The sequence below is a fragment of the Pipistrellus kuhlii genome, unplaced genomic scaffold, assembly GCF_014108245.1.
Source record: "Pipistrellus kuhlii isolate mPipKuh1 unplaced genomic scaffold, mPipKuh1.p scaffold_m20_p_24, whole genome shotgun sequence".
NCBI lineage: Eukaryota > Metazoa > Chordata > Mammalia > Chiroptera > Vespertilionidae > Pipistrellus > Pipistrellus kuhlii.
The window spans coordinates 5473948-5495349 of NW_023425523.1; the positions used below are offsets into that span (position 1 = coordinate 5473948).

The 21402-nt window shown below is 47.7% G+C and overlaps 1 protein-coding gene across 1 annotated transcript; it reads left to right on the forward strand.

The window, feature by feature from the left end:
- Positions 1 to 339: 339 nt before the first annotated feature.
- LOC118727211 (calcium-binding mitochondrial carrier protein SCaMC-1) lies at positions 340 to 21185 on the forward strand. The gene is made up of 10 exons (XM_036452775.2): positions 340 to 634; positions 9401 to 9527; positions 10897 to 10984; positions 11867 to 11978; positions 13259 to 13417; positions 14131 to 14283; positions 15434 to 15541; positions 16137 to 16304; positions 17358 to 17508; positions 19122 to 21185. The coding sequence occupies exons 1-10, from the start codon at positions 452 to 454 to the stop codon at positions 19304 to 19306; spliced, it is 1434 nt and encodes a 477-aa protein (XP_036308668.1). The 5' UTR covers positions 340 to 451; the 3' UTR covers positions 19307 to 21185.
- The last annotated feature ends 217 nt before the right edge of the window (positions 21186 to 21402 follow it).

Here is a 21402-nt window from a genome sequence, read left to right on the forward strand (position 1 = left end):
CTGTGCGAGTTCAGATCTAGACAAAGCCCAGGGCCCAGCTTCCGGGCGGCCAGCTCCTCCGGGCGGGGCGCAGGCCCCGCGGGAGGGGAGAGGTTTGCAGGGAAGGGACCTGCGCCCCAAACTGTCCCGCTCCCCGCGCTCATTAGTTGACTCTGAGGCCCACGATTTGTAGGGACCCGGTCCTTGTTCCTCGTACCCCGCCTCTGGCAGCGGGGACCCCGCGTACAGTCTCCCCGATGCCCCAGCCTCCGGGCGGCCCTTCCCCTTCCCGCCCGCCCTGGGCCGCCTGCTGGAGGCGGGCGCGGGGCCAGCTCCTCCCCGGCTCCCCAGCCCGGCCCCTCCCCGGCTTGGGTGGGGTCCCCGGCTGCGACCGGATCCCGGATCACGCCAGGCCCGGGCAGCCTGTGCGGGATCCCGGTGCCCTCGCTCGGCCGCCCGCGCCCCGGGGACCATGCTGGGCCGGCTGCGGGGCTGGGCGCTGCCCGCCGCCGCCTGCCAGGACGCGGGGCCGCCCGGGCGCTACGAGAGCCTGTTCCGGCAGCTGGACCGCAACGGGGACGGCGTGATCGACATCGGCGAGCTGCGCGAGGGGCTGCGGAGCCTGGGCATCCCCCTGGGCCCGGACGCCGAGGAGGTGGGTGGCGGCGGGGCGGCCCGAGGGCCCGGGGGCTGGGGGACTCGGGGCGCTGCCAGCTCGGCGGGCGCGGCCCGGGCTCGGCCAGGAAGGAGGAGGGGCCGGGGCGCCCGGCCGCCTGGGGGCTGAGACGCTCGGGAATGGGGCGCGGGGCCGGGCACCCCCCTGCAAAGACGAGCTGCAGGTTCTGAAAGGCTCCCGATAGTTTTCCAGATAAACTCAGGGCAGCGAACCCTCGCCCACGGGCCCGCAGTTCTTTCCGGGTTTCCCTGCCTTTCTGCGCCTTTGCAAACAGTGAATCAAACTTGAACTTGTGAGCGCTCAGGTGTCAGTGTGTCCCAGATCCTGTAAAAAGCTCACATTTTGTTATCTCTCTGAAGTTGCTTCCATCACCAGCTAGTTTTGCCTACAGTTTCCGATCGGTTTGAAAACAAATTGTAATCATAAAACCATTCCAACCTGTAAAGAATTTTTGTGAGTTTATTGAACCAAACTGTCGACAATTGCCGGGAAGCAGAATCTCAACGGATAGCGACTATCCGACTATCCGATAGTGCTTCAGAGAACGGCAGTCTCTCATCTGTTCTTATACATGGCAACCAAAGGAGGGGACATCGGTGAGTTACAAGAAATCCTTTGGAGATAAACTAGAGGGGTGGGAGAAAGCAAGGGGGGAGGGACCCCTGGGATTGGATAAGAAATAAAATGGTGGACACATACCTAGGTGGGTGCAGGGACAATGAATATGATAACAATGAAGGAATTTGTGGCATCAGTCCTGGCGCCCAGGCACTTTAGGTTGTGCCCCAAGGGGTCCAGAAAAAGGGAAGTTACAAGTTACCCAGACATTTCAAGGATATGTTATCATAGATGCAAAAAGACAGGCTCAGTTCAGGTAAAGGTGGACCTCCACAGTGAAGATATCGGCCTAGGAGGTGACTACCCGCCATAAACTGCGTTTAGTTCAAGTTTCATTTCAGACCATCTTCTGTGGTGACTGTAGGCCTCTGAGTCTGCAAGACCGCCATGCAGGCTGCCCCTGAGCCTGCCAAGTCAGCGTGTGGCCCCTCTCGTCCCCAAAGTCTTGGCCAAATATGGTGATGGAAGATGATTTGACTTCTGGTGGTAGGCATACATCATAGAAATGGACTCTTGAAACATATTTGATCTTATTAACCAATGTCACCCCAATACGTTTAATTTTAAAAAAGAAAAAACAAACAAACCCCAATCATGTTTCATCAACTTCCTGTTGAGGAGCGGAGGCGACATTCCATTGATTGGCACGGAGGGGCTGGCCTCTCTGAGTCATGTTAATTGTGTGGAAGTTCATCCCGCCCTTTAGCGGAGAGGAGGGGTTTGGACCCTCTCCAGCCCACCGTAACCTGAGAGGACACTTGGGTACCCGTGTCCCCAGGGGGGAAAGTGATTCAACCACAAGAGCCGACAGCTGTTGTATAGCTTTGTATTTTAAGCCACTCCTTCCATGTCTGTAGTGCTGACTGGCCTCTTCAGCTACTGTTTGGGCCTGAGTCAGATTCAGGTTACAGTTTTTAGGAAACAGCCCATTTTGTCCAAGGTTCATAATAGTCACTTATTCTTTTTAAAAAGTTCCAACTGTCTGTAGTTGTGTTCCTGATGTCATTGCTGGTCCCTTTTGCTGATTGTCTCTGGTTTTTATTTTCTTCCCTTAATTTCTGTTTATTTCCTTCTACTTTTTTTGGGGGGTTACTCATTTGCTCTTGTTTTCTCTCTCTCTTTCCCTCCCTCTCCTTCCCTCCCTCCCTCTCTCTCTCTCTCTCTCTCTCTCTCTCTCTCTTGTTAATCCTCACCCAAGGGTATTTTTCCATTAAATTTTTATTTTTATTTTTTTTAGAGTGAGTGGAAGGTTGGGGGAGAGACACAGAGAGAGAGAGAGGCATCAGTGTGAGAGAGACACATATTGTAGATTGGCTGCCTCCCGAAAGGCATCAGGGCTGAGATTGAACCTGCAATCGAGGTATGTGCCCTTGTTCAGGATTGAACTTGGGACCCTTTAGTCCCTGGTTCCATGCTCTAGCCACTGAGCCAAACTGGCTAGGGCTCATTTGCTTTTTTTCTAATTTCTTGCATTAAATGCTGAATTTATTAATTTTGAGCTACAATATCCCTTTAGTCACTTTAGCTGCATTCCCCAAGTGCCTTTATTGAAGTTAGTTCCAAGCATTTTCTAGGTTCTAATATGATTTCATCTTTGACCCACCAGTTATTTAACCATGTGCTTTACGTTTTTAAATATATGTTTTTTTTTGGGGGGGGGTTGAAAATATGCATAAAATAGACAAACCTCTGGCTAGATAGACTGAGAAAGAGAGATTAAAAATGTTTTCACTTTTTCAAAATTCAGATAAGGATACACATAAAATAAGTTGTATAAAACTGTATGTATGCAAACACATGGATCAGGATGGCATATGTTTATCACCATAACATATGTATTTTATACATATACATAAAATATACATTTATTATCCTAGCCAATTTGGCTCAGTAGATAGAGCATCAGCCTGTGGACTGAAGGGTCCCGGATTCAATTCTGGTCAAGAGCACAGGCCTGGGTTGCGGGCTCCATCCCCAGTAGGGGGTGTGCAGGAAGCAGCCAATCAATGATTTCCTCTCATCATTGATGCTTCTATTTCTCTCTTCCTCTCCCTTCCTCTCTGAAGTCAATAAAATATATATTTGCATGGAACATGGCTGGATCATCCTGGTGACTTGCTTCCTTGATCATGCTGCTTGCCTGCCTGACCTCATAGCACAGTGCCCTCATGTTTTTCAAATGCCCGACTCATTGCCGTGGTCAGGGTGTTCCCCTAAACCGGGCCATCTTCCCGGGTCACCAGCGGGACATCTTAGCGATGGGCTCCTGCGGTATGGGAGGCACATCCTTACCCATAAGCCACTGGGGCTCTTTGACTGCAGGGCGGTGCTGAGTCCCAAGCCCTATGTCCCCACCTGTTGGGTTGGGTCCCTCATGGTAGTAACTGTCAGTTCTGGGCCTCCGGGGGGCGGAATGCAAGATGGGGTTGGGTGTGCAAGAGATTTACTGGGGGGAGAGGCCCGGAGGGGTAGGGGAGAGGAAGCAGAAATGTGCCGAGGGGATCTTCGGACCAGGATGCAAGTTGAACCCCTGTGAGAAGAGTGCAAGAAGGCCCCTTCCTGATTTGGCTCAGTGGGTAGAGCATTGGCCTGGGGACTGGAGGGTCCCAGGTTCGATTCCAGTCAAGGGCACATGCCCAGGTTGCAGGCTCGATCCCCATTAAGGGGAGTACAGGAGGCAGCCGATCAATGATTCTCTCTCATTATTGATTTTTCTATTTCTCTGTCTCTCTCTCTCCCCGCCTTTCTCTCTGAAATAAATAAGAAGAGAAAAAGAGTGCAAGAAGGAAGGGTTGCCTTAGACAGAGCTGCAGAGAAGGTCCTAGGTAGTCTCCCCAAGGCTGGTGGGGAGTCTCCGAGGAAGTGCTGTCTGTTGGGGGGTCCTGTGTTGGGCCTGGCTGCCCAGGGCTAGTCCCTGCTGTGGTTAGTCATGGGTTCGAGCAGCCCCGGGCGACTGTGGACCCCTGTGAGGGCGGCAGTGGGTGCAATGGGGTAGGCAGCAGGCTCCCGCCCCGGCTCTCTCGCAGGCGGCCTGGCTCGGCCACCACAGATCTGCTCCTCTGCCTCGTCCCCAGCCTGTCTCCCTCAGGGAGGTCAGAGGGACAAACCGCAGTCCCCAGGGCTTCCCTTGGTCACCCCTGGGACTCATGATCTCCCTTCTTGACCTTCTTTGTTCAGTTGCACTCACGCCCGGCCATCCTCTCTGCAGGTCCTGGTGACTTACCTGGTGTGACACACACCTGCATTCCTGAGGGCTGAGCCACCGTTCACCTTGTATGTGGGTTACTGGCGTGGCCTGCATTTTTCTCCCTCTTCCTTGTGTCAAGAAGCCCTGCCTCCTGCTGGTCAGGGTCCATTCACGCCTCCTAGGATGGCGACTTCTCCTCCTCTCGCCTGGTGGTCCCTGACACAGGGAGCTCCAAATGCCCAGGTGGCGGCTGGAGCTTGCGCTAGTCCCTGGCAAGAGCATATCCTGTTTGGGGTCCAGAAACTAACCCTGCAGGGCCCAACGTTGTGGGAACGGGAAGTAAAAAGTCCCCCCCCCACCCCCATGGTCACTGGGAGTGACAGTCAGGGGACCACTCTTGCTTCCACTCTTGGTTCCTGGATTCCCATCCTGTTGGGGGCACATATTGTCTCCTCGGTGCTGCGTCAGCTGCCCTGTGGGACTCTCCAGCACCCTGTGCCTGGCTCTTCTGGATGGAGTGGCCTGGGGTCTGGGCAGTGGACGCCTTGGTCCTGGGCCCCCTCCCACACCCCTCTCACTGCGAAGTGGGCCCCTGGTGAGATGCTGTGGATGTGGGATTTTATGCCTGTAGATCGGGCATCCGTGAGCCTTTGATGGCAGGAATGGGAAACCCCTCCCAGGAAGAGGTATCAAATATAGTCTCAATGTTTGGATGCCATTGGAGGTACTCTCAGGGGAAAAAAAAAAAAATTTTTTTTTTCTTCATGTCATTAAAGAATAGAGGGAATAATCAGGATTCTAATAAACCAAAATGGAAATGATGAGGAAGATAAACTGACGGTGAGGAGTCTGCAGTTTTGGCTGGAAATGTGGTTATTTCATTTTAGTGTAGGCCTGGGAGAGTTTGGAACAGTGTAGGGCTCCAAAAAAAGTCTGACTATTGAATTAAGGCAATAAAATGAAAAGAGGGAAGCTTGCCCAATAGGGTTTTACCATTCCCCCCCCCCCTCTTCCTTCTCGATGAAAAACATTGTTTTAATGGCAACTCTTTTATTGATACGCAGAGCAGAAGAGACAGGTTCTGTAGAGCATGAAGGCATTACCGTACCCAAGCTCGGGGCTAGCTGATGTAACAAGCTAGCCTGAGAGATTACAGGCAACGTGAACATGATGTTTGCCATGTTCTCACCGGCACATCCTCTCACTGGAACTTTCTTTGGAAAGATGTAGGATCCTGAGGGGCACAGGACTGTTGCATGGAGAAAGGTAGCAAGAGCAAGGAGGGGAGCATCTCAAAGGGTCCAGAGGCTCATAGGAGGTGGTTGGGACTGTCAGTTCTCAGTTCTATAAAGTGCTGCCCGTCTGTTCCCTACGACCCTGGCCGTGACGTCTGTCTTCTCTCCTTGGTCCTCTGCACTCATGTGCCCTGGCTGGAGGCCCGACTTCTGTGAGTGCCTGTGACAGCTTCATGCTCTGCTGTGCCCAAGCAAGGATCATTCTTTGTGGATTGCAAATGTCTCTTTTGAGGGAGGACTCATTCCAGACTGGGCCACAGCATCTCTTGTGAAACAGCGTTAGACACTCGCCACTGCTCAACCACTTGGGGGTGGGCGGGCGGGGGGAGGACGTGGATTGCACAGCCTGCAGTACTGCTTATGTCTAACCATGGCGCAACCTCCTCCTGCAGGCACACCCATGGGTATTTCAAAGACGTGTCATGGTTCTCTTTGTATTGAACACTTGATATGGTGAGCCAGGAGAGCAAGAACGAACAGACAAGGGCTTGATTCCATTTTCTTGATGGATTAAAAATAATAATAATTTTACTTTTTTGGGGGAACAGTTTTAGGCTCACAGAAAAATTAAGAGGAAGGCAGAGAGATTTCCCATGTCCCTCCTGCCTCCACTTATACATGGACGCCCCCATGATCAACGTCTGGCACAGATGGGCACATTCGTTACAAATGCTGCACCTCATGTACACATCATTATCACCCAAAGCCCATAGCTCATGTGTCTTAGGGTTCACTCCTGGTGGGGTACATAATGACATGTGCCCACCTTTCCTGTATCATACAGAATACTGCCACTGGCCTAAGAAAATCCTCTGTGCTCTGCATGTTTACCATAGTCTTGCCAGGATGTCATAGAGTTGGGATCATACAGTAGATTAGGCTTTTCAGATTGGCTTCTTTCACTTAGTAATATGCATGTCAGGGTCCTCCATGTCTTTTTGTGGTTTGGTAGCGCATTTCTTTTTTATTTATTTATTTTTAAATATATTTGATTTTTTTTACAGAGAGGAAGGGAGACTTAGAAACATTGATCAGCTGCCAAGGTACAAAACCAAGGTACATGCCCTTACCTGGAATCGAACCTGGGACCCTTAAGTTTGCAGGCCAACGCTCTATCCACTGAGCCAAACCGGTTTAGGCAGGTAGTGCATTTCTTTTTAGTGCTGAATAATATTCCATCCTCAGGATATACCACAGTTTATGACATCTTGGTTGTTTCCAAGCTTTGCCGACTGTGAGTAAAGCTGCTACAAACATATGTGTGTCGGTTTTGTGTAAACATGTTACCTATGTTTTCAACTCCTTTGGGTGGATACCAAGCACTGGGATTGCCGGATTGTACTGTGCGTGTTTGGTTTTGTGAGAAATGCCAAAATGTCTTCCCCTTTTTCGTTGTTGTTTTTTCTTTCCCCCCCAAAAAAAATTTCTTCCAGAGTGGTTGTACCATTTTGCATCCCAGCCAGCCACGAATGTGTGTTCTGGTTGCTTTCCATGAATTTTAATACAACATTCTAAAGAGTGCGCCATGTTTAGAAGTACAGATTCCCTAAAAGGCAGAGTGCTTATTGTGAAACCACACTTCCCACTTCCGGTGGAGCAGGGTGAGGGCCCACAAGTATATGCATGGGGAGAGTTGGGGTTCAGAAGAGTCAGGGACATTGCTTCTGAGTATCTCCTGATTTCTCTCAGGGACCCCAGCTGCCTTGACTTCCCCCGCTTTGAGATCTCCCTCCCAGGGGTGCATCTGAGGCCAGAGCTGGGACCTGGCCGTAGGGCGGCCTTGTCCTGCAGCCACTGCGATGCCTGTTAGGATGAGGACCAGGGGTGGGGGGTGACTTGGGGGGGTGAGAGGGTGAGGGAGCATCGCAGAGGGAAAGGCCCAGGTGGGCAGACTTCCATTAGGTCCCCAATTCCCAATCCCCACGACAACCATTCTTAGGGAAGGCTTCTCAGAAAGGGGTGACCTTGCACATAATGGGCAGGGGGTGTGCAGGAGGCAGCTGGTCAATGTTTCTCTCTCATTGATGTTTCTAGCTCGCTCTCTCTCTCCCTTCCTTTCTGTAAAATATTAATATATTTTTTTTTAAAAAAAAGGGGTGACCAAACAGCTTTCAGAAACAGTTAGCTCTCCCCACCCATCCTTATGGCCCCGCAGCCAGGCTCCGGCCTCCGTTCCCCTCTCTTCTGGGAAAAGATGCTCTGCCTCCCCGGACACCCCCGCCCAGGTCTCGCCGGAAGTCCTGGGGGAAGGGCGTGAGTTGTAGAGCATCAGTCTCCAGGGAAACCGGGGTGTCTGATCAGCGGAACCGAACGGAGGCCCCTGACCCCAGCCCCCCGCCCCGCGCGCCTCCCCCGGAGCCGGAGCCGCCGGAGCCGCCGGAGCCGTTGCGGGTCGCCCTCCCCTCCCTGCGCTGCGTCTCGCGGACGGGCCTGGTCTTGGCTGTCCTAGCGGAGGCTGCTGCCTTAGGTCCCTGCAGTCTGGACCGGACCGGATCTGGCAGACCCCCCCCTTCCCCCTCTCCCCTCCACGTCTGGGAGGCTCGGAGGAGCCGTCGAGGACCAGCCCTGCCTCCCGCCGCCCCGATGGACTCCTTGTACCAGGACCTCTTCTGGTACCTGGACCACAATGAGGACGGCACCCTGGACATCCGGGAGCTGGAGGAGACCCTGGGCGACCTGGGCTTCAGCTCTTCCCTGCAGCCGGGGAAGGTGGGCCTGGGAGGGGGTGGGCGGGGGTGGGGAGGGGGGCGTAGAGATGTCGGGACTGGGGTTATTTGCTTTCTTGATGATTCCTTATTTACTCTTTATTTCAACATGAACATTTGTGTCCTAGTTCCTTGGGGTTGGGGTCAGCCTTTGATTCTTTGATTTCCAGCCGGTCCTCGTTTCTAACTCTGCGCTTTAGTCCGTTAGTTTCCCCTCTCAGCTTCCGTGGCATCCCCTGACGGTCAGGCCTTTTCCCTCCGATCCCAGAGCTGCAGGTCTGACCCTCATGCCGGCCGCCACCCCCAGGCATCGTCTTCCCAGGAGAGCAAGCGTGTGGGCTGGCCCTGGCCCGTGTGGCTCAGTGGATAGAGCGTCGGCCTGCGGACTGAAGGGTCCCAGGTTCTTTTCTGGTCAAGGGCATGTACCTTGGTTGTGGGCACATCCCCGGTCGGGGGTGTGCAGGAGGCAGTTGTGGACGTTTCTCTTTTATTGATGTTTCTCTTTATCCCTTTCCTCTCTGTAAAAAAAAAAAAATCAATAAAATATTTTTTAAAAAAAGAGTCTGTGAGCCTCGGGTGGGTGACTGTGAGGGTCTTCCCAGGCAGGAAGTGTACATTTTGGGTGGCAGTAAAAGAGGGCTTACATGACATATCAAACACCATATTTCCTATTGCTTTCTCTGCAGCAGTGATTTCTACTCCTAGAGATAATTTGTGACAGCTCTTTATAAGGAAAGTGTGATTTGATGTTGGAAATCCAAGGGGAAACATACTGTTTTAGACGTTTGAATCCCAAGTGTTTGTCTTATACCTGGGGACTTATGAAATGCATGTCTTATCGGAAAACAGCCAATCTACTTGAAGTGTGTGGGCAAATAATTTAGTATTTTAACCCATGTTAAAAGACTTCTATTTTCTTTTCTTTCTTTCTTTTTTATAGAAAATCTTTGTTACTGGTGATATCGACAAAGATGGGAAGCTGGATTTTCAAGAATTTATGCAGTACCTTAAAGACCATGAGAAAAAAATGAAATTGGCATTTAAGAGCTTGGACAAAAATAGTGATGGTGTGTGTTTTATTTTCTATTCATCATCAGCTCTGAGGAAGCATGTATACTCCCAAGAGTCTAAAACAATGTGTATTTTTTCCCCCTTAGGTGATAAATGGTAACTATTATTTTTAATCCTCACCTTAGGTATGTTTTTATTTATTTGAGAGAGAGAGAGAGAGCGACACAGAGAGAGAGAGATTGATCAGTTGCCTCCTTTATGCACCCCTATTGGGGATCGAACCTGCAACCCAGGTATGTGACCTGACCAGGAATTGAACCCTTTTGGTGTGCGGGACAGTGCTCCAACCAACTGAGCCACCTGGACGGGGTTCTCATTATTACTAGTGTTAATACCCTGTTTCCCCGAAAATAAGACAGTGTCTTATATTAATTTTTGCTCCCAAAGATGCGCTAGGTCTTATTTTCAGTGGACGTCTTATCTTTCCATGCGCTAGGTCTTATTTTCGGAGAATGTCTTGTTTTCGGGGAAACATGGGTACTTGTTTCTTAGTCATGTGATTTTTACATAGAATCCATGTTTTTCTGTGGTAAGAAAACTTATTATTTGTCCAATGAGTTAAGAAACTGTAAGTTTGGCCAAAACCAGTTTGGCTCAGTGGATAGAGCGTCTGCCTGCGGATTGAAAGGTCCCTCCCTGGTTCGATTCTGGTCAAGGGCATGTACCTTGGTTGTGGGCACATCTTCAGTAGGGGGGTGTGCAGGAGGCAGCTGATCGATGTCTCTCTCTCATCAATGTTTCTAACTCTCTATCGCTCTCTCTTCCTCTCTGTGAAAAATCAATAAAATAGATATTAAAAAAAAAAGAAACTGTAAGTTTGTAAAATGTGGACTATGGAACAATATTCTGATTTGACTTGAAGCTAGGGTTAAACGTAATTATGTTTCCTTGTTCTCTGGGCAAGAGAGGTTTATTTTTCTTTCATATTTAGGCATAAAAACATAATTTAAATGTTAAAAACTTGTCGTTTATTTGACAGGAGGAGGAGGAGGAGGAAGAGGAGCATTCACTTGAGCAGATACTCTCTGATTTTGAGAATTAGAAAGAAAAAAAAGCAGATAGACATTTAAGTGTGTGTGCTTGGACTGGAGTTATGGTTTCTCTATTTGGATTAACAGCTAGAAGGGAGTCCCATTTGTGTCAGGCAAAAAGCAGGAGTGAAATAATGTGTGTGTTTGTTTAATGTATTGATTAGTGTTTGAGTTGCACTATGTCCTTAAGCAAATCTAACCCTCCCCTACATTCTTAAGTTTACCTTAAGCCAGCCAAGGCCTTCCCTGATGAAACGAGGGCATTGCAAATCGTGATTTCTAAGGTCCTTACAGTTCTGACGCCGAGCTGATGCTGTTTTTATTTCTTTTAAAGGAAAAATCGAGGCTTCTGAAATTATCCAGTCTTTCCTGAATTTAGGGATAAAGATTTCTGAAAAACAAGCAAAGAAGATTCTTCAAAGGTAAGCTCTCCAGTGGGTTGGGAGTTGTTTGTTTTTCTTGGATGGTCACGCTCCTGTCCTGCTTCCGAGAGCGCCCGTGTCTGTGTGGGTGAGACCTGTGCTTGCCCCTCGCTGTTCCTCACTGCAGCCGCGTGATGACGTTCTCTCCTGCTCCTTCCTTTTCATTTGTGTGCACACGTCTTTCTAAAGCATAGAGAGGGGGATGCACCCTCAGGCAGGGCTCGTTCTTCTCTTTAAAACTTGTCCTTTTGTTTAACTGCAGTTGGCATACGATCGTGTATTTGTTTCAGGTGTACATTGGAGCGAGGCAGTATTTTGAGGCCACACAGTATAACCACCCCACTCATTCGTGTCCTTGTCTGCCCGCGTGCAAACTCATCCCAGGAGGATTCCATCCATCCGCCGCCCGCTCCCTTCTGGGGACCATCCTTTTGGTCTCTGTTTTTATGAATCTGGTTGCTTTGTGTTTTTTATTTGAGATTCCACATATAAGAGAAAGACAGACAGGATTCTCTCTCTCTCTCTCTCTCTCTTTATTTATTTATTTATTTATTTATTTAATATTTTTTACTGTTTTCAGAGAGGAAGGGAGAGGGAGAGAGAGAGAAATATCAGGGATGAGAGAATCATTGATTGCCGTCTCACCCCTCCTGGGGATGGAGCCCACAACTTGGGCCTCAGCCCTGACCAGGAATCCAACCAGCGACTTCTTGGTGCATGGGACGGCGCTCCATCCACCGAGCCACACTGGCTGGGCTAGGATTTTAAAAAAATTTAATGAGACGATTAAGTTGGAAAAGAAATGGTCATTCTGTAAAAAAGCCAGCAGTGCTAGTTTTATTTGTAAGTTCTGTCTTGTTCCCCCCCCCCCCCCCCCCCCAGCATTGATAGTGATGGGACGATGACAGTGGACTGGGATGAATGGAGAGACTACTTCTTACTGAATCCTGTGACAAACATCGAGGAGATCGTCCGTTTCTGGAAGCATTCCACCGTGAGTACGCTGCGTGGGCCAATTTGTACGCGTTTGGAGCTGGAAGCCACTGGGATGGTCGCCGCCTGAGAACGCTGGGATGTTTACCGCACGGGTGGCAACCAGGCCCCGGGGGCTCCGGAAGCTGCATGTACATCCCAGGTTCTTACTGTGTCCTTGGAGAGAGCCGGTAACCGCGTCCCTGTGACTCACAGGCAAAGGAAGAGAGTTACAGCTATTGCATCGCTCCTTCCCGGACACTCTTACCCACAAAATCTTTTACACCAAAGTCATTTACATAATAAAGGTGTAAGAACAGTACCACTGGAGAGCTGAGTTTCTCTCAAGCTACCCTGGTCATCTCTAGCAAAGTTTAGAATAGATTGGTGCAATACCGCCTGTTAGCTGGATTTTTTTTTTTTATAGAATCTGTTGCATGCTTTAAAGGACAAGTCAGCTTTATAAAAATATTTAGAGATAGTCTGCATAGGAAATAGGTTTAGGGATATTCACATGCGTAGTTTGTATTTACATACTAGAGGCCCGGTGCATGGGTGGGGTCCCTCGGCCTGGCTGGTGAACAGGGCAGATTGGGGCTGTGGGAGGTTGGCTGGCCTGGTGGAAGGGCTATGGAGAGGTTGGTCTGCCAGCCTGATTGGGCCCGATGAGGGCTGGCCAGCCAGGGGGAGGGTGAGGAGGGGGAGGGAGGATGGCTGGCCATGGGAAGTTGGCTGTGGGTGTGAACTGACCATCAGGGGGCAGCTCCTGCATTGAGCATCTGCCCCCCTCGGTGGTCAATGCGCATCATAGCAACCGGTTGATGGGTCGTTTGGTCGCTCACTAGCTTAGGCTTTCATATACATCTATTTGAAGCCTATATCATGGTGCAAAGCATAACATAGACATAATTAAGAGCTAAAGGGTGCATTTTTGGAGAGCTGACAAGCTAATTTCTTTCTTTAGCTAAAAAGAAGTAAAATACTGCCCTTTCACTCTGACTTAGACACAGAGGAGAAAAATCTGCTCTGAGTCCATTAAGAAAACAAAGTGCGCCTGTTGGTTTTGTAAACTGGTGAACGCTGTCCATGTTCATTTCTGGTGGACTGACGCTCCACACACTCCGCCTAGCGAGAGGAAGCTACTGACCCTCATCTCTGCTCAGATTGGTCCGGTGACCCTCCCGGGGACCAGCCGACCTTCACTAAGAAATAACACCGGCGTCTTTAAAACAGAACTGCTGGGATGATCTGTGGTTAGTGGAAGGAGGCTGTAACCTCTGCCCGCCCCCCCCACCCTGACAGGGTATCGACATAGGCGATAGTTTAACCATCCCGGATGAATTCACGGAAGATGAGAAGACGTCGGGGCAGTGGTGGAGGCAGCTCCTGGCGGGCGGCATCGCCGGCGCCGTCTCCCGCACAAGCACCGCGCCCTTGGACCGTCTCAAAGTCATGATGCAGGTGAACCTCGTGACCTTGTGTCTGTCCGTCCCAAATCCCCACCAAACAACAGGGAATAGGGTGCTTTGGAAAAGGTTATAAGACTCTCCATAGCAGTCTTCTATACCTTTAAAAAAATACCTCTGCACTTTATCGCTGTTAATCCTAAATTCTGTCTGTGGAATGATTTCAGTGTTCTGCCCAACCTCAAATTACTGATACAGCTATGTGTGAACTCTTCATCGTTGGTGTGTCCTACGACTATTCAAGTGTTTAAATATTCAGTCATTACTGTAGGGGGTCTCCTTAAATTGTGTATATGTCATACATTTTCTTTCTTCTTTTTTTAAATTAGTAATTATTCTTTTCCCCTCCAAATACATTTTTATTGATTTCAAAGAGGAAGGGAGAGGGAGAGAGAGATAGAAATATCAATGATGAGAGAGAATCCTTGACCAGCTGCCTCCTGCATGCTCCCTACTGGGGATGGAGCCTGCAACCTGGGTATGTGCCCTTGACCGGAATTGAATCTGAGTCGCTTCCGTCTGCAGGCGATGCTCTATTCACCGAGCCAAACCAGCAAGGGCTGTATGTTATATGTTTTCTAAGCCTCCTATCTTCTGTTTTCATCTTCTTGCAGTATTGGAGAAGAGAGAGGGGTTCGGACTGTTACTACAGGAATAGTAACAACAACACGTCACCGGCATTTTGTAGCGTTTTACTTTTATTTTCAGGTCCACGGTTCACAATCCAAGAAAATGAACATATACAGCGGCTTCCGGCAGATGGTGAAAGAAGGAGGGATCCGCTCCCTCTGGAGGGGAAACGGCACAAATGTTCTTAAAATCGCCCCGGAGACGGCTCTCAAGTTCTCAGCCTACGAACAGGTCATTGTCAGCGCTGTCTTGTCAGGGACAGTGTAATTCTAGGCATTGCTTACACAAACTGATTTTTTTTTTTAATTTCTTTTTAAAAAAATATATTTTATTATTGATTTTTTTACAGAGAGGAAGGGAGAGGGATAGAGAACTAGAAACATTGATGAGAGAGAAACATCGACCAGCTGCCTATTGCACCCCCCCCCCCACTGGGGATGTGCCTGCAACCAATGTACATGCCCTTGACCAGAATCGAACCTGGGACCTTCCAGTTCGCAGGCCGATGCTCTATCCACTGAGCCAAACCGGTTTGGGCTAAAAACTGATTTCTAGGTTGCTAATATTTGCCACTTATGTAACAGTTTTATTTGTCCTAGTAAAAATAAACCCACCTTCAACACAGAAAAACTATGGGGTCACTTTTCAAAAACAGTGAACGCCATTAACTGTGCATCTGAGAAAGAAGGCTGAGATTCTGTCTGATCAAAGGAGCAGCCAGCTCCTCTCCGGGCAACATCTGTGTCCCGCGGGAATCTCCCTTGAAAGCTGCTGTCCAGCCAATGGAATGCACTGCCATTGAAGCCTTGCTTTCCTGCTAAGTATTGTGAATGCAGCGTTTGCATTTTGAAAAACATAACCACACAGTCTGTTCATTGCCTTCTAGAAGCTGATTTGTGTTTGGTATTGTCTTATTCAGCTTGTGCTGCTGTAATGAAGATCCATGTGGTGGGTGGGTCAAACAGCAGATATTTATTTCTCACAGTCTGGAGCTGGGAGTCCAAGAGCAAGGCGCTAACCAGTTTGGGTTCTGGTGAAGGTGCTCTGCCTGGCTTGCAGATGATGATCCTCTTGCCATGACAAAGCCTTTCCTTGGTGCATGCATGTGGGGGGAGAGAGAGAGAGAGGGAAAGAAGAAAAAGGAGAAGGAGGAGGAGGAAGAGGAGGAGGAGGAGAAAGACAGAAAGAAAACTCTCTGGTGTCTCTTCTGATAAGGATTTACCACCCTCATGACCTTGTCTGCCTCTACTGACCTCCCAAAGGTCCCATTTCCAAATACCATCCCAACGGGGGTTACAGCTCCCACACTGCATTTGTGGGGAGGGACACACAATTCCGTCTACAGCAGGTACTAATGTGCACTTACAATTGACTCCCACAGTACAAGAAGATGCTTACCAGGGAAGGACAGAACATAGGGACCTTTGAGAGATTTGTTTCCGGTTCCTTGGCTGGAGCAACCGCACAGACGTTTATTTATCCTATGGAGGTACGTGCTGTCGTGACGTCTGACAGCGTGCGCGGTTTCCGTATTCATGATCCGTGGCTGTGTAGCAGGTACTGCCCAGGTTTAACAGTTCCCAACAGCAAGCATGGCTCCCTCCCCAGCTCAGGGACCTGGGAGTAGCCGGGCGGGGTGCCTGTGGCCCGGGGCACCTCACAGGCTGCCGTCAGGGTGTTGGGCATGGATCTCTTCCAGACTCTCCTGTTTGTGGTCAGGCCTTGCTGGCTGCTGACCGGAGACTGCTGGCTTGTCCCCTCGGCCTTTGCACAGGATGCTTTAGCATCCACACAACGTGGCGGCTGGTGTCCCCAAACTGGTGGTCTCAGGGGTGGCAGAGCCCCCAGGAAGGAGAGTGCATTCTTCGGTCCCTGAGTAAACCGTTGGCCACACAGACTGCCCCTGGGGGAGTGAGGGAGGGGACCCCACAGGGGGTGAGTGTCAGGGAGCAGGCCTGGTGGGGGCTGCCTGGGGGCTGGCTGTCCCCGTGCTGATAGGAACGAGAACACTGTTCCTCTCCAGAGAGTTTCATGGCGGCAGGGGCCACACGACCAGCGTGTTTTGTGTATCCCTTTGCTACCAGGTTCTGAAGACCAGGCTGGCCGTGGCCAGAACGGGGCAGTACACCGGCCTATTCGACTGTGCCAGGAAGATTTTGAAGCATGAAGGCATGGGGGCTTTCTTCAAAGGTTATATCCCCAATATACTGGGCATCATACCTTACGCAGGTATAGACCTTGCTGTGTATGAGGTGAGTTTGTAGCAAACGTTTGGATCTGAAAATGTAGTTATGTAGTTCTTATTGTTTGAATTTGACTGTGTATGGAGAAGTACACGTATTCCAGGGAAGAGTTTGTGACCCAAAGTAGATTCAAGGGTGTTAAATTAAATCTATCTCTATATATCTACATCTATACCTATACCTATACCTATACCTATACATCTATATCTATCATATATCTATATCTATATCTATATCTATCTATATCTATGTCTATCTATATCTATGTCTATAAATATGTCTATATCTATGTCTATATCTATACATATGTCTATATCTATATTTATATCATCTATCAATATGTCTATATCTATATTTATATCTATACATATGTCTATATCTATATCTATAACTATAAATATGTCTATATACCCATATCTATATTTACATCTATAATTATGTCTATATCTATATATCTATAAATATGTCCACATCTATATCTATACCTACATCTATACCTATATCTATACTTATGTCTATGTATCTATACCTATACCTATACCTATACCTATACCTATACCTATACCTATACCTATACCTATACCTATATCTATATCTGTATCTATATCTATCTATCTAAATCTATAGGGATCAACCTCACAACTCTGGCATGTGCCCTGACTGGAAATTGAATCGTGACCTTAGGGTCCATAGTTTGATGCTCATCCACTGAGCCACACTGGCTGGGCATCATTTTCTTCATTTATCAAATCAGAAGGATAACTCTGCCTCAGAGCTTTGCAAAAAGGATTAAATGTGTCCAGTACAAACTGAGATGTAGTCGGTAGTGTTACATTATTTTTATCAACACTCACTGTAGGAAATGTCCTTTAGGTCCAGCAGTTGGTGTGCCACTGACCTTCACCGTTATTTAGCAGACCTCCGGGGTCCGGGTCCGAATCCTCGGTGGCTCCCCCGCCCGTGCAGAGCTGCCCTCCCGGGAGGGGTGGCCGTCTCCCGCGGGGCGAGAGCAGCTGTGAGGGACAGCGGCTATCTCCCCTCTTTTTTCTGTATCCCTCGCAGCTCTTGAAGTCCCACTGGCTGGAACACTTTGCCAAAGACACGGTGAACCCCGGAGTGGCAGTGTTGCTGGGGTGTGGGGCCTTGTCCAGCACCTGCGGGCAGCTGGCCAGCTACCCGCTGGCCTTGGTGAGAACACGCATGCAGGCTCAAGGTGGGTTTTTCCATGAAGATAGTATACCCCCACCTCCCGTTCTGTATTGCCTCCCTGAGGAACCTTCTCACAAAGCCTTTTCCCAACCACTCCCTCTTCGTGAAATTTTACCACCACAGACACAGGGCACATAACACTGTATGTGTATCCGTGTTTCATGTATCAACACTAAGGGTTTTTTTTGTTTTTTGTGTTTTTTTTTTAACTCGTGTTGAGAACACACATTTTAAGAATGTATAAGCTTTGCCCTAGCTGGTTTGGCTCAGTGGCTAAAGCATTGGCCTGTGGACCTGGAGGGTCCTGGGTTCGATTCCTGTCATGGGCACCTACCTTGATTGCAGGCATCTCCCTGGCCAGGCCCTGATCAGGGCATGTACAGGAGGTAGCTAATCGATGTGTCTCTCACATTGATGTTTCTCTCTTTCTTTCCCTCTCTCTTCCACTCTCTGTAAAAATCAATGTAAACATGTCCTCCGGTAAGAATTAAAAAAAACAACAACCCACGAATGTGTAAGTGTTAGTATCTAGGTAGACTTGGGCTCAGATCCTTGCATACAGCCTCTGTGGGTTTTCCTTTTCTCACCTGTAAATGGGCACAGAGACTGGCAGTGCTGTAAGAATCAGCAGCCATCTGTGTTACACACCGGGCGTTTGCCAGCTTCCGGGCCAGTGGTGGCTGCAATTGCTTATGACTGTGGCCGCCACAAAACGTGACCTGTGATCCTCCCCCACGTGACACTCTCTCCTCCCTCGACTTTAATCCCACTTGCCCTCCTGGCTTTTCGGTCACCTCGTGGATTATTCTGTTTTATTTTTATTTTTTAATTTTATTTATTTATTATTATTTTAAAAATATATTTTTTTGATTATTTTTACAGAGAGGAAGAGAGAGGGATAGAGAGTTAGAAACATTGATGAGAGAGAAACATTGATCAACTCCCTCTTGCACACCCCCTACTGGGGATGTGTTCGCAACCAAGGTATATGCCCTTGACTGGAATCGAACCAGAGATGTTTCAGTCCGCAGGCTGACGCTCTATCCACTGACCCAAACCGATTTCGGCTTCTGTTTCCTTATATATATTTTTAAATTTTTATTTGATTTGATTTCAGGGAGGAAGGGAGAGAGAGAAACATCAGTGATGAGAATCATTGATCAGTTGTCTCCTTCATGCCCCCTACTGGGGACTGAGCCTGCAACCTGGCCTGTGCCCTTGACGGGAACCGAACTGTGACCTCATGGTTCATAGGTCAACACTCAATCACTGAGCCACGCCAGCTGGGCGAATTCTCTTAGGATTCGCTGGCTTTTATTGCCCTCTTAGTAAGTTATGCTTTCTGTGCCTCTCTTTTCTCTTTTGCTCTTTCCCTGGCCTATTTCATCCTCCATCGTTTTCTTTATATGGTACCCCCTGGGCAACTACAGCTCGATCCGTAACCTCTCTGCCGAGTCTGGCCTCCGCTCCCCCTTCATATAGAGGGCACTTTCTGGGACTCCCTGGAATAAAACTGACCCTTCCTTCCGTGTCATTCTGAAGCATAACGATGCATACTAACAAGAATAAAGCAGACTTGAGTATTGAATCGGCCTCGTTTCCTTTTTTGTTTTCTAGCCATGATAGTAGGAAGCCCACAGCTGAACATGGTTGGCCTCTTTCGACACATCATTTCCAAAGAAGGGGTACCGGGAATGTACAGAGGCATCACCCCAAACTTCATGAAGGTGCTCCCGGCTGTAGGCATCAGCTACGCGGTTTATGAAAATATGAAACAAGCTTTAGGAGTCACCCAGAAATGACATGCTGAACGTTTTTTTTTTCTCTTTAGCACGATTACACTGAAATTCTCAATAATCTCTAAGAGGGACTTTTTCTCCTAGAATTGCAAGTTGATGGCAAAAGAAGTATTTTTTCCCCCCCACAAAAGGGAAGAGCTTATCAACGATCATTTAAACACTTGGTCTCAATTTTCTATATACAGAAATGTTTTTAAAAGAAAAATCATAGTTTTAATAAGCTCATCCAGTTTTGAAAAAGCCAGAAAATGAATTTTATCTCTTCTCCTTAGTCCTTTCTACAAATCTCTGCCCCGAGTCCTCAGTCTGAAACATGAACCTGCTTGAACTAACTGTGTTTTGCGTGGTGGAATCATAAATCATCCGTCGTTATTGTTGGGTGGTTCAAGTGTATGCCAGCTTGTCTTTTTCTTAAACGCCAAGATGATCAGAAAACCTCAACGTTTAAACTGTTTTATATATTTTGAATGTCTTTGTAGACTCCTTAACATTTCCTTATAGACCTGTTAATCAAAAGTCACCGTATGAAAGACATACCTTCCGGCAGCCAAGTAAGTATAGGATTTCTATCCTTACCTTCCTGTAAGCTGAGTGAGAATGAACGCACGTGGCTGGATTTCAAGGCATGGGGATACCCTCACCTATGGATATCATTTTTGTGATAAAATAATACTTATTCTGTGGCCCATTTTCTCTTTCCCTTGCACTGTAATTTAGTTTCCCTTACACTGACTGTCAGCATATTCCTGTTACGTTACCAACCCAAGACAACTTATTTGAAGGGTTCTGTTGCTATTCTCTCTTGGCTTTGCCAAGTACCAGGACACAAAGCATTTTTATGGAGACCAGCGTTTGAAGAGCCTCTCTCGATTTTTCGTCCTTGGTTTCCTAGGTGAATCAGATTTAACCAGGAAGGTTTCTGAGGACCATTCTTGGTCATCTGAAATGCCTTCATTGCATGAAGTGGGTTGATCCCGGGTGGGAGACAACCCCTGTCCTCCCTTCCTGTTGAATTTCTTTGAACCTGCAATTCTCCACTTGGGCAGCACAAACCTAAGAGAGTAGAACATATTATTAGTAGCAAATATCTTTTTTAAACAAAAGGCCCAATTTATGAACATACACTATCATAATATCTCTTGCCCCAAGTTTTAGAACATGTTATGATATAGAAAATAATTTTTAATATTGATAGCATGTTTTTTTATTTTATTAGAGCTTTTGGGTTTTTTTTTTTTTGGTAGAACTATCTTTTCTGATTTATGTGATTCGGGCCTAGTTTATTAGTTGGAGTTATTCTTACCATTTTTTAAAATTTAGTTTCTAAACTTGTTTGACTTCTAGTAATTGCTATTATAAATTGTCAACATTGTCGTGAAAATCTAGTGACATAATAGGCAATTTACTTTCTTTGAATCTACCTCTTATATTTTACGAACCAAAGAGAAATGTTGGACTTGTCTTTGTGAAACATATTCCAAAATGTAGTTTTCATTATATGAGTTATGACTGATACATGTCTCAGTATTTTTATACTACATATAAGCATGGGACTCTTATTCTTTTGGGTGGTTTGTACTTTGGAGTAATACATAATAATATTAAGGTACATGATTAGCTCTTTTTTTTTACTCATAAAAAATTATGGAATGGACAACTGACATTTCAAGCTACTGAAAAATTATCATTGTTCATGATGAATTTAAATTGTGTGCTATTTAACATTTGTAAGGAGTGAGTGTGATTCAGCTGTGCATCTTGTATCTTTTGAAACAGTGATTTTGTATCTTTTGAAAAGAGCCCCGAGTTGAAGATAGATTATTTCTGGCATTAGTGAATACTTAGTTTCCATTTATATTAAAAATATATATGTATTTGTTTTAAAAATGACTTGTTTCCTTATTTTTAAAAACAGTGTAACTGAAGCAAAAAACAATGGCTGTCTTTTCTGGCCCACGTGGCTCAGTTAGTTGAGTGTCATTCCATACACCAAAAGGTTGCCAGTTCGATTCCAGGTCAGGGTTTGATTCCCGGTTGTGGGCTTGATCCTGGTGGGAGCATGCAGGAGGCAGCCGGTCCGATGTCTCACTCTCACATTG

Excerpts from the sequence above, each read along its gene's own strand:
- LOC118727211 (XM_036452775.2), top strand. The coding sequence starts at position 452 with ATGCTGGGCCGGCTGCGGGGCTGGGCGCTGCCCGCCGCCGCCTGCCAG. Across the intron at positions 635-9,400 it reads TGGGCCCGGACGCCGAGGAG|AAAATCTTTGTTACTGGTGA; the intron begins GTGGGTGGCGGC and ends TCTTTTTTATAG. Across the intron at positions 14,284-15,433 it reads AGTTCTCAGCCTACGAACAG|TACAAGAAGATGCTTACCAG; the intron begins GTCATTGTCAGC and ends TGACTCCCACAG.